This window comes from Bos indicus, chromosome 9, assembly GCF_029378745.1.
Source record: "Bos indicus isolate NIAB-ARS_2022 breed Sahiwal x Tharparkar chromosome 9, NIAB-ARS_B.indTharparkar_mat_pri_1.0, whole genome shotgun sequence".
Classification (NCBI taxonomy): domain Eukaryota; kingdom Metazoa; phylum Chordata; class Mammalia; order Artiodactyla; family Bovidae; genus Bos; species Bos indicus.
Window position 1 is genome coordinate 32,600,687 of NC_091768.1, and position 19,922 is coordinate 32,620,608.

A 19,922-nucleotide genomic window follows, 5' to 3' on the forward strand; every position below is an offset into this window, starting at 1 on the left:
AATCTGCTTTGTCAATTTTTGTTTTTCGGCTTAGTGTTGTCATTTTTAAAATTCAGTAAGGTTAGTTCTTCTAAATGCAGTTACAGTTATGTTAGCATATTATGGAAGACTTGATATTGTATGAATTTTTGCTTCCAATTTAGAAAAGAAGCTTCAGAAAGAATATATAATAGATAACTTATTCATTTGATGTTCATCTTCCTGTTTTTTCCAGTGTGAGAAATATTAATAGTTATTAAATAAGTTAATATTTAATATTCTATTTAGTATTTAAATACTGGACATTTAATATTTAATGTATTTAGTATTCTATTTAAAATAATCAAAATTGGTGTTAAAAAATGTAACATATTGTCTTCCAAAGAGAAGTCCCAGTGCACGGTGTCTTGGGAATTTTTGCTGTTCTTATAGAAATGCTCTTTTCTCTAGGGAGAGCAGATTCTACATAGTCATTCAGTTACTGTAATATGATAGGACCTAGGTAAGATTTTATTTCAGAGATCACTGAGCCTTATTTTATTTTTAAAGTGCCCATATCTAGAAATTGAGTAACTCCCGTTTTAGTAGTGTAGTCTTATAACAATTGGGTGAAAAAATTTTCCTTATATCACTTGGTAAGCGTATTCATGTCATGTCTAGTTCTGACTGCTTTGTGATTCTGGATTATGTTGACTAGAGATACAGCATGTCATTCTTCTCAAGTTGAATTCATTCAATCTGAATTAAAGCTTAGAATGTTATTTTAATCATGACATTTTGTTAATTATCTCCAGTGTTCTAGGCATATAAAATACCGTGTCCTTTAAAAAAACTGTAGTTATATTTAAAGGAGAAGACAAATGTGAATGCAGCCTGGAGGAGATCAATTTCTATAGATAATTTGGTCATTTCATGATTCTTCTGCCATTTTGGGAAATCTGAATGAATCTCTTGTTCCTTTAAAAGGAAAAGTTTAGCAAAATAAGAGCATTGTGATACTATCATAAGTAAATTAAAATGTCTTACTGATTTAAAGGAATAAGATGCTATTCTGAGTAGGACATGTTTTCCCCACTGACTGATCAAATACTTTGTCTGACGTGATTGGACTTATGCTTTCTTTTCCTAAAGTTCTTTTGATGAGAATGCCTTCCTATGAAAAGTGCACCAGTCTTTTGTCAGAATGTTTGAGTTACTTTGTTTCCCTGGTAGACTCTCCTACAGCTTTAAAAAGCTTCCTAATTTGTTTCTGCTACTGGACTAAATTAATTGTGGTATTATTGATACAGACTTGTAGCTATCAACCAAAACAAAGAACCAGTCTGTTCTAAATTCTTTATTTTGAATTTGAAGAAATTTTTTTCTTTTTAAATGTAGAAATCTAATTCAGTTTATGAACATTAATATGTAATTTTGAATTTTTGAACAATTTTTAAAAAGTTATGGTACTTTGATTTACATGTTAGAATGTACCCATTTTGTTCCAAAATAGGCCATATAAGTTGGGTACCCTTTCCAGGAAAACATATCTCCAAAGGCTTTCATTAATAGTTACTTAGCACAGGTATAGAATCGCTGAGGTACTTAATAACTAAATTATTTGGTTTGTTATTGGTGGGGTTAAGCATTAAAACCCTATTTTTCTGATTATTAAAGTAATAATACAAAGCGTAAGAGTCAAATTACTGATAATCCTACCATCTAGGAAAAACTGCAAATAGTATTTTGATGTATTTCTTTCCAGTTGCTCTGTGCATTTTTTGTTTGTTTGACTCTTTGCTGTATATATGCTGGCTGCAGCACTGAGTCAAGTCTGGAACACTGGTCCCTGCCCTTAGTGAATATTACTACAGTCTAGAAGGAGGACAGATACTTGCACAGATAACTTTTAATTTGATATAGTGAATGCTAAGCTAGAAACAGGCAAAAAAACGAGTTCAGAGAATTCCTAGAAGATATGAAATCTGAGGTTATTTTTGAATTTCCCATTTATTGTATTTTATATCTTACTTAGATGGATAATATAAGCATTTTAGACTTTTATATCTTCATTATTTTAATGGCCTAGATTCTGTTCCTTTCTCCCTTTTGGGGTTTATTTGTAATAGTTCCTTATTAGAAATAATGCTTAAAGAACATTCCAAAGACCCATTCTCCCAAATGTTGGATTCTTTTTTTCTTTAGCTTCGTTGAGATATAATTGATAAATTGTAATGTATTAAGGTGAAAAAGTGATGATTTGGTTTGTGTGTACATTGTGAAAGGATTCTGATTAGAGTTGATTAACATATCCATCACCTCACTGTTTACTTTTTTTTTTTTTCAGTTGAGAACATTTAAGTTTTATTCTCTTAGCAAATTTCGCTTACACAGTGTTGTTAACTGTAGTCATTGTATTCTACATTAGATTCTAAGACTTAGTCATCTTATAACTGCAAGACACCCTGCCATTCTCTCCCAGTTTCCCCATTTCTTGGACCCTGACAACTACCATTCGACTCTCTTTGAGTTCAACTCTTGTTTTTTAATTCCACATGTATTATACCGTGCACTAGTCGTCTTTCTTTGTCTGGCTCCTTTCACTTAGCATAATGCCCTCCAGGTTCATCCGTGTTGTTGCATATGGCAGGATTTCCTTACATTTTATGGCTGTATAATATTCTGTTGTGTGTATGTGTCTTTGGAAAAATGTTATTCAGATCATCGTTTATTTGGATGGTTTTTAGCTGTTGAGTTATATAAGTTCTTTGTATGTTTTGTGTTATTAAACTCTTATTGGATATATGGTTTGCAAATATTTTCTCCCATTCCATAGATTGTCTTTTCTTTTTCCTTCTTCCTCTCTCTTTTTTAAATTTTCTTAACTGTTCAAAAGCTTTTTAATTTGTGCCATGCTGTGCTCAGTTGCTTCAGTCATGTCCAACTGTTTGCAACCTTATGGACACAGCCTGCCAGGCTCCTCTGCCAGAATTCCTCTTGCCATGAAATTCTCCAGGCAAGAATACTGGAGTGGGTTGCCATGCTCTCCTCCAGGGGATCTTCCCTACCCAGGGATTGAACGTCTCCTGCATTGGCAGACAAGTTCTTTACCACTAGTACCACCTGGAATGCCCTTAGTTTGATGTAGTTCCATTCATTTATTTTTGCTGTTAGTGTCAAAATCCAAAAAATCATTGCAAGACCAATGTTAGGGAGCATATCTGTATAGTTATTCTAGGAGTCTTGTGGCTTTACGTCTTATGTACAAGTCTTTAATTCATTTTGAGTTCATTTTTGTGTATGGCGTAAGATAGTGGAATAGTTCATTCTGTTGCTTGTGGCTGTCCAGTTTTCCTAACACCACTTATTGAATAGACGGTCCGTCCTTTCCCCTTGTATATTCTTGGATCCCTTATAGTAAATTAATTCACTGTGTATGCATGGGTTTATTTCTGGGCTCTCTATTCCATTCCATTGATCTGTGAATCTTTTTAAATGACAATACTGTTTTGATTACTATAGGTTTATAGTATAGTTTGAAATCAGAAGTTTGATGCCTCCAGTTTTGTTCTTTTTCAGGATTGAGTTGGCTATTCAAAGTCTTTTGTGGTTTTAGTTTTTTTTTTCTATTTCTGTAAAAAAATGCCTTTGAAATTTTTATAAGGATTGCATTGAATTTGGATTGCTTTGGGTAGTATGAACAATTTAGCAATATTCTTTTGATTCATGAGCATGAAATATCTTTCCACTTTTGTCTTCTTCACTTTATTTCATCTCAGTGTATTCTAATTTTTGATGTACAAATCTTTTACCTCCTTGGTTTAATTTACTTCCAAGTGTTCTTTTTGATGCAGTTTTAAGTGGGATTGTTTTCTTAACTACTAATGTCTCTTTTCAGTAGTTTGTTAGTATATAGAAACACAACTGATTTTTGTGTATTAATTTCCATATGCTGTAAGTTTATTGAATTTGCTGATTTGGTTTTTTGGTGGTTTTTTGTATGAAGTATGTCATGTGCAAATAGAGACAGTTTTACTTCTTCCTTTCTGATTTGGATGCCCTTTATTTCTTTTTCTTGTATAATTGTATAAATGCTCTGGCTAGAACTTCCAGTACTTTATTAATAAAAGTGATGAGAGTGGCTATCCTTGTCTTGTTCCTGATCTTGCTCCTCAGCTGTTCACTGTTGAATATGATGTTAACTGTGGGTAGTTATGTATGGCCTTTATTGTGCTGAAGTATGTTCCCACTATATCTAATTTGTTAAGAGTTTTATATTGAAAGGATGTTGAATATTGTCAAATACTTTTCCTACATCTGTTGAATTGATATAGATTTCTGTGCTTGATGTTGTTAATGTGGTATATCACTTTTATTGATTTGCACACGTTGAACCATACCTGCATCTTTGAAATAAATCTCATTTGACCATGGTGTTTGGTCCTTTTGATGTACTGCTGAATTAGGTTTGCCATTATTTTGTTGAAGATATTTGTATCTATGTTATTGGGGATGATGGCCTGTGATTTTCTTGTAGTGTGCTTATCTGTCTTCAGTATAGGGTAACAATGATTTCTTAAAGAGCTTGGAATTGTTCTCTCCCTTTCCATTTTTTTGAAGAGTGTGAGAATAATTGGTATTAATTTTTTAAATGGTAGGATTCCTCATTGAAACCATTTGGTCCTGAATGTATCTTTGTTGAAAGATTTTCAATCATTGATTTCTAGTAATCAGTTTGTTCGGATTTTCTTTATCTTCATGGTTTAGTCTTGGTGGGTTGTATGTTTCTAGGAGTTTATTCATTTTTTCTAAGTTGTCCAGTTTGTTGGCTTATGATTGTTCACAGCAGTTTCGTATAATCTTTGTATTTCTATGTGAGCAGTTGTAATGTCTCCTTTTTCATTTCTGATTGTATATGAGGCTTTTGTTTTTTCCATAGTCGTTCAGTTGTCAGCTTATCTTTTTAAAATAGCGTTTAGTTTCATTGATCTTTTCAGTTGTCTTTTTTAGTCTTTATTTCCTTTATTTCTACTCTGATTCTTATCAGTTCCTTGCTTCTTTTTTTTTTTTTTTTTTTTGCTGCATTGCGCGGCTTGTGGGATCTCAATTCCCTGACCAGAGATTGAACTTGGGCCATGGCAGTGAAAGCCTAGAATCCTAAATTAGTTCCTTCCTTCTACTAACTTTGGTGTTTGTTCTTCTTCTGGCTCCTTAAGGTATAAAGTTAGATTGTTCATTTGAGCTTTCTTGATGTTGGCATATATCACTATAAATTTACCTCTTAGAACTGCTTTTGCATTCCATAAGCTTTGGTATGTTGTTTTTCCATCATTTGTCTCAAGAAATTTTTTTATTTCCATTTCACTCATAGTAATTTAGGAGCATGTTGTTTAATCACCACGTATTTGTGAGCTTTCTGTTTTCTTCTTTAAATTATTTCATACCATTATCATTGGAAAAGATGGCTTGGTATGTTCTAAATCTTAAATGTAGTGAGACTTGTTTTGTGGCATAAGGCATGATCTGTCCTGGAGAGTGTTTTATGTGCACTCAAGAAAAAAAAATTATATTCTCTTTCTATCTCTATATAACTTAAGGAGTAGATTTATTGTAAGGAATTTATTCATGTGATTATGGAGGCTGGCAAGACCCAAGATCTGCAGGCTGAGTCAGCAAGGTGGAGACCCAGGGAAGTCAATGGTTTAGTTCCAAATTGAATTTGAAGGCCTGAGAACTGGGAGAGCTGAATGTAGAGTTTCATTCTGAAGGCTGAAAGGCCTGAAGTCCAGGAAGAGCTGATGTTTCATTTCCAGTCCAAAGGACAGGGTAAAGCCAGTGTTCTGTTTTGAAGACCTTCAGATGGGAAGAATTCTCTCTTTATTGGGGGTGTGTCAGCCTTTTGTTCGGAGAAGGCAATGGCACCCCACTCCAGTACTCTTGCTTGGAAAATCCCATGGACGGAGGAGCCTGGTAGGCTGCAGTCCATGGGGTCGCTGAGGGTCGGACATGACTGAGCAACTTCACTTTCACTTTTCACTTTCATGCATTGGAGAAGGAAATGGCAACCCACTCCAGTGTTCTTGCCTGGAGAATCCCAGGGACGGGGGAGCCTGGTGGGCTGCCGTCTATGGGGTCACACAGAGTCAGACACGACTGAAGTGACTCAGCAGCGGCAGCAACCTTTTGTTCTATTCATACCTTTAGCTGGTTTGATGGAGGCCCTTCCACATATGGAGGGCAATTTGCTTTACTCAGTCTACAATTTAAATATAAGACCAAAAATAGTCTCATAGAAACATCCCAATATGAGGACACCTCATTGTCCAGTTATGTTGACACATACAATTAATCATCATACACATTAATATGTTGTTAGAGAGTTTTCAACCATGCAGGGGAATTCCATGGTGGTCCAGTGGTTAGAACTCCAGGCTTTCACTGCCAAGGGCCTGGGTTCAATCCCAGGTCAGGGAACTAAGATCTCATAAGTCAAGCAGCATGCCTCCCCACCCCGCCTCCCAAGAAAAAATATACAAATAAGCTTGTCATTGAGTCCAAGCTCATATAACTGGCCAATAAATTAAGAGATGAGTTGTTGAGGCAAGGAGTAGTGACTTTATTTGGAAAGCCAGCAAACAGATGATGGTAGGCTCATGCCCCATAGAATCCTCTGGCCTGACTTAGAATTCAGGCTTCTTTTATAGTCAGTGGGGAGGGAGTCAAGTCAGACATTTCGTGGTTCTCATCAGCTTTTGGGGCTTTCCCCAGTGACTGAGTGGTAAAGAACCCACTCTGGAGATATGGGTTCGATCCCAGGTTGGGAAGATCCCCTGGAGAAGGAAATGGCAACCCACTCCAATATTCTTGCTTGGAAAAGCCTCATGGACACAGGAGACCTGGTGGGTTCAGCCCATGGGGTCTCAAAGAGCTGGACACGACTGAGCAACTGAACAACATCATCATCAGCCTTTGGAGGGGATGTGTTAGCCTCCCTGTAGTTGTTCAGGGTGGGCCTGGCCTAGATGTTTCCTGTGAGCTGAACAGAGGTTTTTGTTTTTTTTTTTTTTTACCTTAATGCTCATTATCTGGGAGGTTTCCCGGAGATGGGTCGTTATAAGGTGCGTATAGCTTATAGGCAACCTCCCTTTAGTGATTAACTTGTAATAGAATATAAAAGGTTCTTTGTTATTACAAACTGAGACTGTTTATTCTGGAAAAAGAAATCCAAAAAGTTACTGGTATTGGTAGTCCACAGAAAATTTCGATAATGCTGCCATGAATTTTCAGATTTAGAGCAGCAGTACTCGCTGGTATGTACTCTAGGATGAACTAGAATTTCTTCTGAATAAAGGAATGAATTAACATGCTGGCTAGAGTTACTCATTTTGAATCAGCTGAATTTTAGAGAATATTTACAAATTAGAATAATTTTTTTTTTTACTCTAGATCAGGGATCTGCAAACTATGACCTTTCGGTCAAATCTAGCTTTTCATCATTTTGTAAAGTTTTATTGTAACACAGCCACATCTGGTCTTTTGTCTGCTACTGCCTTTATGATAGTGGTGAAAGTTTTGATAGAGATCAGATCAGATGGCTTGCAAAGGTGAAAATACTAATCTCTGACCTTTTACAGATGTTTTGTTGAGCCGTTCTTCCTGGTAATAGTTAATGATTTAAGCTAGGAACATCTTCCTAGCTTCTGATGATAATACTGTATCATTTTTGGTGGGTTTTTTCTCTGTTTTTTTTTTTTTTTATCCCCATTACTGGTGTGTCTGTGTGTGTACATGGGGCGGGGGAATTTATATCCTTTCTATATACAATTGGTTTCCTTGGGTCAAGATTTGTTAACAACAAATGGAGTGGAGTTGTTGTGGGTTAAATATGTAACACTACTTTATACTGCTCAAAATAGTTACATTGTCTAAAAACAGGTGTATTTCCTTTATTTCAGGGGTCTTACCGCAGCTTTTATAAAATTGTTGACCAGGAATCTGTTGAATTTACATATCTTGCTCTGTAACTGGTTCCTTTCAGAATCAAATGCTGATGTAGCCTGTGAATGAGTAAAAGTAATCAGCATTTTCTTCTTAAGATGATAGTGTATAATCATCATCATTATCATCCCTAGTGACAGAGTAAATGTTTCTCTATTTGTTTCTTTAGTAAAACATTGTAGTTAATATCAGCATTTAGATGTGGAGCTCCCTGAAAGCTCCTTTTTCCGTATGTGTAAATGTACAATCTCTTCTGCAGCCATGGAAGCATACTATATAAGCAGCAAGTGCTTTTCTCCCATCCATACTTAACGTTTTGGATGTCACTACATGTTAAAAAAAATAGGTCAATAAAATTATTTTTAGCACTTAAGTAGTATCAACTAACTTACAGACAGTGTTTTGTTTCTAGGCATTTATTTTTTTATTTAAAGAAGTACTGTCCTTGTGCTTATATATTATTATACTTCTCTGTTATTTTTTTTAATAAAAATTCCTAGTAGGAGGTCTTATGTTGAAATTTAGGTACATGTTGAAATTGAGATACCTGTTTTCAGATGTTCTAATTTTGAAATGCTCTATCAATTTATGTACCCATAAAAGTATGTGGACGTTTCCTGCACTTTGACATTGGTATTTCAAATATTTGCCAGTGGTATTTAATGTTATAGATGATTTAAAAGTCTAAAAATAGAAGCATTGTTGTCTTTTTCATTTCATTATTACTAAGGTTGGACATCTTTTTGTATCTTTATTCGCCATTTCCATGTACTTCCAGCCTATTTATGCTCTTATCTGCTTGCTAAGTCACTTCAGTCGTGTCTGACTTTTTGCGACCCTATGGACTGTAGCCCTCCAGGTTCCTCTGTCCATGGATGGAATTCTCCAGGCAAGAATACTGGAATAGGTAGCTGTGTTCTACTCCAGGGGATCTTCCCCACCCAGGGATCGAACCTGCGTCTCTTATGTTTCCTGCATTGACAGGAGGGTTCTATACCACTAGCGCCACCTGGGAAGCCCATGTTCTTTATTCCTAAAAAAATATTTCTCCAACTAATAGGTTTGCACTTGGGAGAGAAAATAGTGGGCTGTTTTTCCTTTTTGATAATGGTTTAGATAGGACTTGGAGTTCATTTAAATGGAATATTATTAATACCTGAGGAACTGTTTAAAGGAAGGATGTTTGGTGCAGATAATAGACAGATCACAGTAGAGCACCTTTGGTGACAGAACGCCTTCACTTGGTGCTTTAATATGTGAGTGCCTAATCAGATGAATTAAGATAAACCCAGTTTTGAGATTGATGTAGAATCTACAGTTTTCACTTGTTCTGGACCTCAAAGCTGGTGGAAGTGTTTCTTTGGCTACCATTTTTTAAACTTGAGTTAATTCAAACTTAATTTATAAATTGCATAGAAATAGAAAATAAAATAATTTGATACAGTATTTTATTAAAACTAAAGCTTTAATGTTGGGGTTAATATGGTAGAAAATAGATTCTGGTTTTATTATTAATCTCTTTATATGTTTTGATATTAATATAGAGAGTGTCTATTATAAATATGGTAAAATAATGGTGATTAATTGTCTGGATATGTTTGTCATTTTGTGATTCTTGAGTTTATTAAACTGCTAGAAAGTTCTCCTTGCCTGCCAATTTCGATAGCATGTAACATGATAATTCTGTAAAGGTGTCTTATTTCACATCATGATGATAAGTGCCTTGTCATTTCTCCATTACTTGGAAGCAACTGCAATTGCAAACATAAAACCCAATGGGAGCATTATAATTATGTGATAATAAGTCTGCTTTAAGGTAGCTATTCAGGTCATCTGTAATGTGCTTATTACTTTTCAAGGGTATAATTGAAATGAAGTCTCAAAATTCTTGTACAGAACTTGTTAACACCCACAAATAAGTCTGCAGTCTTCAGGTTTAGAGTCACTGTGTTGAACATTAATAAAGATATGTACTGCTATAGCTTTTGTATAAATTTCAAGATTTAAAATTGCTTTCAAATTACTATAAGCATTTTTCAGTGCTTATCCTTTATTTCTGTTCCTAATTGTTAACAGGCTAGTAGTAAATAGTTCACAGATTGACCCTGGTCCATGGTATATTTTGAGACATTGTAGATAAGAAGGAATGAACAAGAAGGTAAAATGATGGATAAATCAGGGAAAGGCAAATGTCAGTTAAGTAAAAATGGGCAACATAAGTGAAAATGAAGTTTAAGAGAACATTGAAAGTGATAAATTAGCTGAACAGTGAAGATTTATTGTAACTCAAAAGGGAAAATTAAGAGCCAGGAAATGCTCTGGTGTTAAACTTTTATTGAAAGATAACTAAAGAAATAGAATCAATTAAAATAATGCAAAATAATTTTAAATTTTAAGTGGTTAGGCTATCGTAGTAGAAAATAGATTGTTTTGACTTTCCAGCTTCCCTAGTAGCTCAGCTGGTAAAGAATCTGCCTGCAATTCAGGAGACCCTGGTTTGATTCCTGTGTAGGGAAGATCCTGTGGAGAAGGGATAGGCTAACCACTCCAGTATTCTTGGGCTTCCCTGATGGCTCAGCTGGTAAAGATTCTGCCTGCAATGCGGGAGACCTGGGTTTGATCCCTGGTTTGGGAAGATCCCCGGGAGAAGGGAATGGCTACCCATTCCAGTATTCTTGCCTGAAGAATTCCATGGACTGTATAGTCCACGGGTTCACAAAGAGTCGGACACGACTGAGTGACTTTCCACAAGTGCATTCTACATGTATTGTCATGCAATATGCTTTGATTAGATTTTTCCTGAGTCCTAGTTCTCAGATAATATCTGTATATGGGATCACAGATGCCTACCTATCAAATATTACAGAGCAGAGTACTAACATTTCCATACAGATTGATGATAGGGTTGACATTTTATATCAGACAGTAGTTCTGTGTTTAAAAGTTCAGTATCTGTAAGCAGAAATCAGATATCTTCAGTCAAAGAAAGCTGCTAAGTCAGCATCGAATTTGTGTATGTCTGATAAGTAAGTTTATTTGGTGACTCATAGATATTACTGATCTATTTGAGTTATTTTTGGCAGAAAATAAGCTTTTTATCTTACTTGTATTTTTTTTTAACAAGGCCAAAAGATGTCTTCTACCTACTCATAGACATTATAAATTTATTAACTGTTTGCATATTTTCCTTTGTAGGCCCAGATTATTCTTCATCAGCATGGTTACCTGGTAATGAATCATTGTGGCAGGCCACAACTGTCCCATCTAACCAGCGAAATAGCCATATCAGGAGACATAGTATAGCTTCTGACAGTGGTGATACTGGCATTGGAACTTCCTGTTCTGACAGCGTGGAAGGTGAGTTAAATTCTTACTGGTTAGACATGAAGCTTTGTAGAATGGTTGTAATTGAGAAAGCAAGGGACATGTCTTATTGTTCCAAACTAAAAAATTATAAAATAATGTTTGAGTATTTAGTAATATTCAGTGTTGTTGTATATCAAATGAAATTGTTCTGATCAGATTAGTTTTTCCTTCCTTCATTTTTAAATTAAACTTTTTATTTTGAAATAATTGTAAATTCACACGTGATTTAAAGAAATAGTACAGAGATGCTAATGCAACCTTCAGCTCATTGCTCCCCCACCCCTTGGTCTCTTGCAAAACTGCACTGCAGTATCACATTGATAAGGTCAAAATACAGAACATTTCTCTCACCACAGTATACCTGTTTCTGTTCATACCCACTTTCCCTCCTACCTCTTCGTAACTGTTGGAAACCACTGATCTATTCTCCATTTCTGTAATTTTGTTTGTCATTTCAAGCATACCCTATAAACTGTACCATACAGTATGTAACTCTTTGAAATTGGCTTTTCTCTCTGTAGATTTATCCTGGTTGTTGTGTGCATTAATAGTTCCTTTCTTTGTATAGCAATGGTGGTATTGGAGAGACCACATTTTGCCTAACCATTAAACCGCTGAAAGACGTCTGGGTTGTTTACAGTTTGGGGCTTTTAGAAATAAAGCTGCTATTATAAACATTCATGCATAAGGTTTGGTGTGAACATACGTCTTCGCTTCTCTGTGGTCAGTGGCCAGGAGTGCAGTTGCTGGTCGTATGGGAGCTGCACGTTTAGTGTTTAAAGAATCCGTCACACTGTTTTCCAGAGTGACTACTGTGTTTCCATCAACAATGTAAATAGATCAGTATGAATAATCAAACTTTCTCTTCAGCCTTGCTAGCCCTTGGTGATTTTTATTTATTTGTTTTTTTCTTTGGTTTTTAAATTTTAGGTTTTCTGGTAGGAATGTAGTGATATCTCATTTTGGTTTTAATTCTCATTTTTTTTTAAAGGTTAAAAATGTTGAACATTTTTTCACAGATGTTTATTTGCCATCTATCTGTTCTGTTTGTTGAAATGTTCTTATCTTTTGCTGTTTTATAGTTGGATTTCCTCCATTTTTATTGTTGAGCTTTGAGTATTCTTTGTATATTTCAGACACTAATCCTTTGTTGGCTATTTGATTTGTAAACATTTTCTTCCAGTCAGGCTTGTCTTTCATCCTCTAACTGTGTCTTTTGCAGAGCAACAGTTTTTAAGCTTGTAAATCCAGTGTATCAGTTTTTGCCTGTATGGATCATGCTTTTGGAATCAAGGCTAAGAACTCTTTGTCTAGTCCCAGATCTTGAATATTTTACTTTTTTCCTCTTTTTTTTCCCCCTAAAAGTTTAATCATTTTATATTCTGTAAGTCTGTAGTCCATTTTGAGTTAATATTTTTATAATGTGTATATGTTCGGGTGTTTCTGAGAACACTCTTAGGCTCAGTTATTTGCTGGAACTCAGAAAAGATATTATACTAGTGGTTATAGTTTTTTTTACAGTCAAAGGATACTGATTTAAATTAGTAACAGAGAGGCAAAGGGCAGGGTCCAGAAAACACCAGGTCCAAACTCCCAGTTGTCCTCTCCCAGTGGAGTTGTGTGGACAGTAATTAGTTCTCTCAGCAGTGTTGTGCGAGGGCACACACAGTGGCAAGGCCCAATCCTTGGTGTTTGGGATTTTTACTGTGGGTAGGTTATATTGATATGGTTGAATGCCTGTATGCATGACCTTAGTTTCCAGCCTTTGAGAAGTCAAGCTGACCTTACGTGGTTCAAGACTCCTACCATAAATCACATTATTAGCGTAGACTATATGCTTGGAGTTACCCAAGGTCCCCAGGTAAACAAAGACACTCTTATTGGGCAGGGTGTTTCAAGAATTTAGAGGTTACATCTTAGGAGTCAGACAAGGGCCAAACCTTTCTTGGAATGTGCAGTGTGTGGAAAACCCAGACATGCTGATCCTTAACTGCACAGTGTGAGATTTAGATTGCGGTTTATTTTCTTTGCAATATAAATCTTGAAACCAGAATAATATCCACTTACTTTTTTTTGAAAATTGTTTTAGCTATTCTGGTTGTTTTGTTTTTCTGTGTAAGTTTTAAGTAATTTTGACTATACAAAAAGTCTTGCTGGGAACTTAATAGGAATTATGTTGTCCATATATCAGTTTGGGGAGAGTTGCCATCTTTACTCTGTTGAGTCTGCTAATCCATTAAAATGGTATGTTTTCCCATTTATTTAGATCTTATTTCATTCAAGATCTTATTTCATTCACCAGTGTTGTATAGTTTTCAACATACATGTCCAGTACATGTTTTGTTAGATTTATAGCTAAGTATTTCATTCTTGGGAGAGTGAATGTAAATGGCATTTTATAGTCCAAGTTTGGTACCAGTGTGTTAGTTGTATATTACAAGATTGCTGAACTCACTCTTTCATTCTCAGAGGGGTTTTGGGGGTTTATTTCTTGGATTTTTCTCTGTAGATAGTTATGTCATCTGTAAGTAGGAGTATTTTTCCTTTTGATATCAGGATAATACTAGCTTTCTAAAATGAATTGGGAAGTGTTTCTTTCTATTTTCTGGAAGAGATGGAATAGAGTGGTTTTAATTCTTCTTTAAATGTTTAGTAGAATTCTTGTGACACCATCTGGGCCTAGGAATTTCTTTTTTTTTTTTAATATTAATACCTTAAAATCATGAATTAAGTTTCCTTAATAGTCGTCGTTCTTCACTCAGTCATATCTAACTCTGTGACCCCGTGGACTGCAGCACACCAGGCTTCCCTGTCCTTCACTATCTCCCGGAGTTTGCTCCAACTGATGTCCGTTGTGTCAGTGATGCCATCCAACCATCTCATCCTCTGTCACCCCCTTCTCCTCTTGCTCTCAGTCTTTCCCAGCATCAGGGTCTTTCCAGTGAGTCAGCTCTTCGCATGAGGTGGCCAAAGATTTGGAGTTTCAGCTTCAGCATCAGTCCTTCCAATCAATATTCAGTGTTGATTTCCTTTAGGATTGACTGGTTTGATCTCCTTGCAGTTCAAGGGACTCTCAAGAGTCTTCTCCAGCACCAATAGTGCTAATAGTCATAGAACTACTCAAATTATCTTTCATGTTGGGTGAGTTGCAATAGTTTGTCTTTTTGAGGAAGTAGATCATGTTGGATGATGGTGTTGATTTTTTTCTATATCCTTGATGATTTTCTGTTGAGTTGTTCAGTTGTTGAAAAAAGAAGTATTAAAAGTCTCAACTGTAATTGTGGATTTGTACATTTAATTTTTTAGTTTTATAACCTTTTGTTTGATATCTTGCAGCTCTGTTGTTCAGTGCATATGCAATTAGGATTGCTATATATTCTTGGTGGGTTGTCTCTCTTATTATTGTATGATGTCTTTCTCTGTCTCTGGTAATTTTTTTGTGCTGAAGTCTACTTGGACTGCGAGGAGATCCAACCAGTCCATCCTAAAGGAGATCAGTCCTGGGTGTTCATTGGAAGGACTGATGTTGAAGCTGAAACTCCAATACTTTGGCCACCTGATGCGAAGAGCTGACTCTTTTGAAAAGACCCTGATGCTGGGAAAGATTGAGGGCAGGAGGAGAAGGGGACAACAGAGGATAAGATGGTTGCATGGCATCACCGACTCAATGAACGTGAGTCTGGGTGGACTCCGGGAGTTGGTGATGGACAGGGAGGCCTGGTGTGCTGTGGTTCACAGGGTCGCAAAGAGGCGGACACGACTGAGTGACTGATCTGAACTACTTTATCTAGTTTAATATCTTCTACTTCCTTTTGATTAATGTTTAAATGATATATATTTTCTGTTCTTTTACTTCTAACTTGTCTAAACATTATATTCAAAGTTAAATCATTATTAACAACGTACAGTTGGGTCATGGTTTTTAATCCACTTTGCCAGTCTTTGTCTTTTAGTTGGTATATTTAGACTATATATAATGTAATTATTGATGTATTAATACTCAGATTTTCTGTTTGTTCTCTTTGTTTTTGTTTTCACTTTCTTGGCTTTCTCTGGGTTACTTGAACAGTTATAGAATTCTACCTAGATTTAACTATAGTATTTCTAAAAGGGTATCTCTTTGCATAGCTCTTCTAGCAGTTGCTCTAGGTATTATATGTTATATATAATGTGGATATATAATATAAAAGCTTATGTATATATAGCTTACCATTTTAACATTTGGACTATAGAAGCATTTTCTCCCTTTATATCCTTTTATGTACCCCATTTATAATAAAATTATTTCAGCTCTTTCCTTTACATATAACCATAACTGCATCAGACAGTGTTATAATTTTTATATCATCTGTTAAACATAATCTAGGAAACTCAGGAGGAGATAGAGAACCTGCTATGTTTACTCATATTTTTGCTTCCTGTGTTCTTCCTTTGTGTTGTTCCAAGGTTCCATTTTATTGGTTACATTTGGTTTAGAGGATTTCCTTTAGTCAGTTGTTTAGGATACATTTGCTGGCAACAAATTATCTTAGTTTTTCTCCAACTGAGACTGTCTTGGTTTCACCTTGATTCCTGAAGGATGGTTTCAGTAGGTATACAATCTGCCTAGTTTGACAGTTCTTTTATTACTTGAAAAGTATTGTCACTTCTTTCTGACCTCCATGGTTGATTAACAATGTTGTGATAGTTTCAGTTATACGGCAAAGTGTTTTCAGTCCAGTTCAGTTGCTCAGTCGTGTCTGACTCTTTGTGACCCCATGGACTGCAGCACGCCAGGCCTCTCTGCCCATCACCAACTCCCGGGGTTTACCCAGACTCATGTCCATTGAGTCAGTGATGCCATCCAACCATCTCATCCTGCCGTGCCCTTCCTCCTGCCGTCAATCTTTCCCAGCATCAGGGTCTTTTCCAATGAGTCAGCTCTTCGCATCAGGTAGCCAAAGTATTGGAGTTTCAGCTTCAACATCAGTCCTTTCGATGAACACTCAGGACTGATTTCCTTTCGGATGGACTAGTTGGATCTCCTTGCAGTCCAAGGGACTCTCAAGAGTCTTCTCCAACACCACAATTCAAAAGCATCAATTCTTTGGCGCTCAGCTTTCTTTATAGTTCACTTTCACATCCATACATGACTACTGGAGAAACCATAGCTTTATACATATACATGTTATCTATTCTTTTTCAAATTCTTTTTCCTTTTAGGTGTTACATAATACTGAGCAGAGTTCCCTGTGTTGTGCAGTAAGTCCCTGTTGGTTATTCATTTTAAATATAGTAGTGTGTACATATCAATCCCAAACTCCCTATTTCTTCCCCTGACCCATCCCTCTTGGTAACCAAGTTCATTCTCTAAGTCTGTGAATCTGTTTCTGTTTTGTGTATAAGTTCATTTGTATCATTTCTTTTTAGATCACTGCATATAAATGATATTATACGATGTTAGTAAACTAGTTTTCAAAAGATGAAATGATTTATTCTCATCAGTATGGTGATTAAGAGCTATAGCTTTGGTTAGACCTGTTATCAGTTAATTATCTGTGCAACCTGGAATAAATTCTCATTTCTCTGAGCCTGAGATTTTTCGTCCTCAAATTGGAGATAATATTTTTTAAAAGTCTTATGGAAATTTAATAATATGACTTTTAAATTGCTTAGCACGGTTTCTTTGTATTACCATCAGTACTTTAATAAATAAAGTGATTATTCTCCTTCCCCAGACTCTTACTTTTTCTCATGTCTCTTCAAATTTTCCCTCCCTGGGAAGGTTCCCTGAAACAGTGATACTTCTGTTGCCACTGTCACAGCTTTGTACCTACTACCCTGCTTTACTTTGGGTTTGTTATTTGTTGTTTATTGCTTGTTATTTGGGTTTGTTATTTATTGTTTGTATCATAGAATAGGGACTGGTATAGGGACTAGTATGTACTGGGTGCTCGATTTTGTTCAATGAAACGATGCATATATATATGTGTGTGTGTGTGTGTGTGTGTGTATATATATATGTATGTATATATGTATATGTATATAGAGAGACTTTCAGTTACAGATTCTTGTTTTAGCCTGCTTTGTACTTGGTATTTCTGAGATTGGTGCCTCTTTGATATTTCCCCAGAGAGATGGACTCCCTGTGCTGCATTCCCAAGACTTATTTTTTCAATAGTTACCACACTAAATTTTCTGTCTTCTGAAATTTTGTTGTAATCTCTTATTGCTGATGGTCCTATATTATTCATTGCCATGAGTTTCCACTTTATTACTTTTTTGTTATTTCAGTGGGTTTTAGAGGGGGAGAATGTAACTTTGTGAACTTAGGCAATGATCTTGAACAAGAGAATTTGTCATGTAGATATAAATGAGAAAAAATAAAGAGAAAAATAATTAAAAAAAGATTGTAAAACTTTTCCTTAATGTCAACTAGTATGTGTATTTTTTCTATTCCCCCCACCATGATTTTAAAAAAGGTGAAAAATGCACATTTTTAAAAAGCACATTTAAAATGAAGTAAATTTATTTTATATGAACATAATTTTAAAAGCAAATTTGTATTTCAAGTATTAAATTTATGGGCTTTGAAAATTTTGAATTCATTTAGCATTAAATAGAGGAAAAGTAAAATTTCCCTTTATCTTCTGTCTTCTGATCCTTGCTTTGTTGTCAGAGGTCACAAGTGTTATTAGGGTATTGCATGTTCTTCTAGATATTTTGTTCTGTGTTTATTCACATACACACAAACTTTAGAATAAAACTGGATCATCCCATATATACTTTGTAATTGGCTTTTGTGTTTTTTAAGTCTGTATTGGAGTTCTAAAAAAAGAGTTTGTTTTCTTTTTTCATTGTGATATGAGTCATATAAGCTAAGGCATACTACCCGAGGCTCCTAGAATTGCTCTGTTCTCCACGGAAATCCAGCCATTGAGATAAGCCGAGGACTGGGTTAGACCCAGGAATTCAAGGGTTAGGCAGGCTTACATGGGGGCTTTCTTCACGATGCTTTGAAAATAACACACAGAATGAATCAAAGTCCTCCTACCAGTTTACAACAGAATCAAGCAACAAATCAGAGAAGAAAACAAACTTATAATCTCTATTAGATATTGAGATTTCTCTAGCACATGTATCAACCTAAGTACTTTTTAAAAACACATGCTTATTTGGAAATTTAGTACATGATATAAAAACAACATTTCAAAGTAGTAAGGGAGGATTAAGCCTGAAAAAAGTGTTATTAGAGCCTGACCTCAAACTGTAAGAAAATTAAATTTAAAATGGAGTAAATTTATATTTTTACATTAGAAATATTCTTAAACAAGCCATACAACACAGATTTTAATAGAAATTTAAATTTTGAACACTGCTAAAAGCTACTAAATATAAAAGGAAACATACTAGGAAAAAAATATTTGTAATCAAATTAACAGGAAAATAGTATCCTTATTTAATGCACCCAAATAGGTGTTTATCTATAAAATTTTAAATATTTAATAATTTAAAAATTTCACAGATAAAAGAAATACATAATTCATGTAAAAATTACAAATGGCCAATAAACATCAAAAAGATGATCAAACTCAGTCATAGTGAAGTGAAAGACTGTACAATTAGATACCACTTTCACCAGCGAAATTGCCCCTTTAAAAAAAAAATAGACTGTAATATCCAGTGTCTGAGCAAAGATGGGAAAAACAGTACTCTAAAAAATAGTATATGTAGTCAGCCTTTATAGAGGGCAATTTGGCAATGATAACTAACAGCTGTGTGGCTGTTAACCATGTTCTAGGCACTTACAGGTTAACTCATTTAATCCTCACAGCAGTTCTCTGATGGGAAAACGAGACAGAGGTTAAATTACTTACCTGTAAATAATATATGTACAGTGTATATATCCTTGATTCAGCACACACACAGGTAAATAAAGATAACATATATAAGAATATTCACTGTAAAACTGTTTTGAAGAAAGTTAGAAACAAATCCAAGTGTCTTATCAATAGGGAAGTGGTTAAATATTTCACTGTGTATTCAGTCAAAATAATTAGGTAGCTATATATATGCTGCTGCTACTGCTAAGTTGCTTCAGTCGTGTCCGACTCTGTGAAACCCCATGACGGCAGCCCATCAGGCTCCACCGTCCCTGGGATTCTCCAGGCAAGAACATTGGAGCGGGTTGCCATTTCCTTCTCCAATGCGTGAAAGTGAAAAGTGAAAGTGAAGTTGCTCAGTCTTGTCCAATTCTTAGCGACCCCATGGACTGCAGCCTACCAGGCTCCTCCGTCCATGGGATTTTCCAGGCAAGAGTACTGGAGTGGGGTGCCATCTCCTTCTCCGAGCTATATATATACCAACCTAGAAAGATATTGAAGTGAATTTGCAACTTAAGATAATAAACTAAGCACATTCCTCTACTTTTGTTTTTTTCTGGAAAACCACTAAAAGTCAGGAAAAAAATTAAAAAACCAAACCAAATTTTACATTCTAAAACAGCAACAAGAAATTCAGGAATAAACCGTTGATTTATACTATTAAAAATGCTTAGAAATGCTCAAGAACCAGTAGTATCAGACTTGCTATGTTTTCCCACCATATAGTAAAGGTTTTTC

At 35.4% G+C, this 19,922-nt stretch overlaps 1 protein-coding gene across 6 annotated transcripts in view; it reads left to right on the top strand.

The window, feature by feature from the left end:
- The window catches only part of CEP85L (centrosomal protein 85 like), a 206,046-nt gene that overhangs the window by 69,441 nt on the left and 116,683 nt on the right, over positions 1–19,922 (top strand). For all 6 annotated transcript variants that reach the window (XM_070795914.1, XM_070795911.1, XM_070795912.1 and 3 more), the window contains one exon: positions 11,152–11,313. Coding sequence is in view for 2 of the 6 variants with exons in the window: in XM_019967150.2 (XP_019822709.2) it covers positions 11,152–11,313 (162 nt within the window). In the remaining 4 variants the exon portion in view is untranslated. The remainder of the gene's footprint in view (positions 1–11,151; positions 11,314–19,922) is intronic.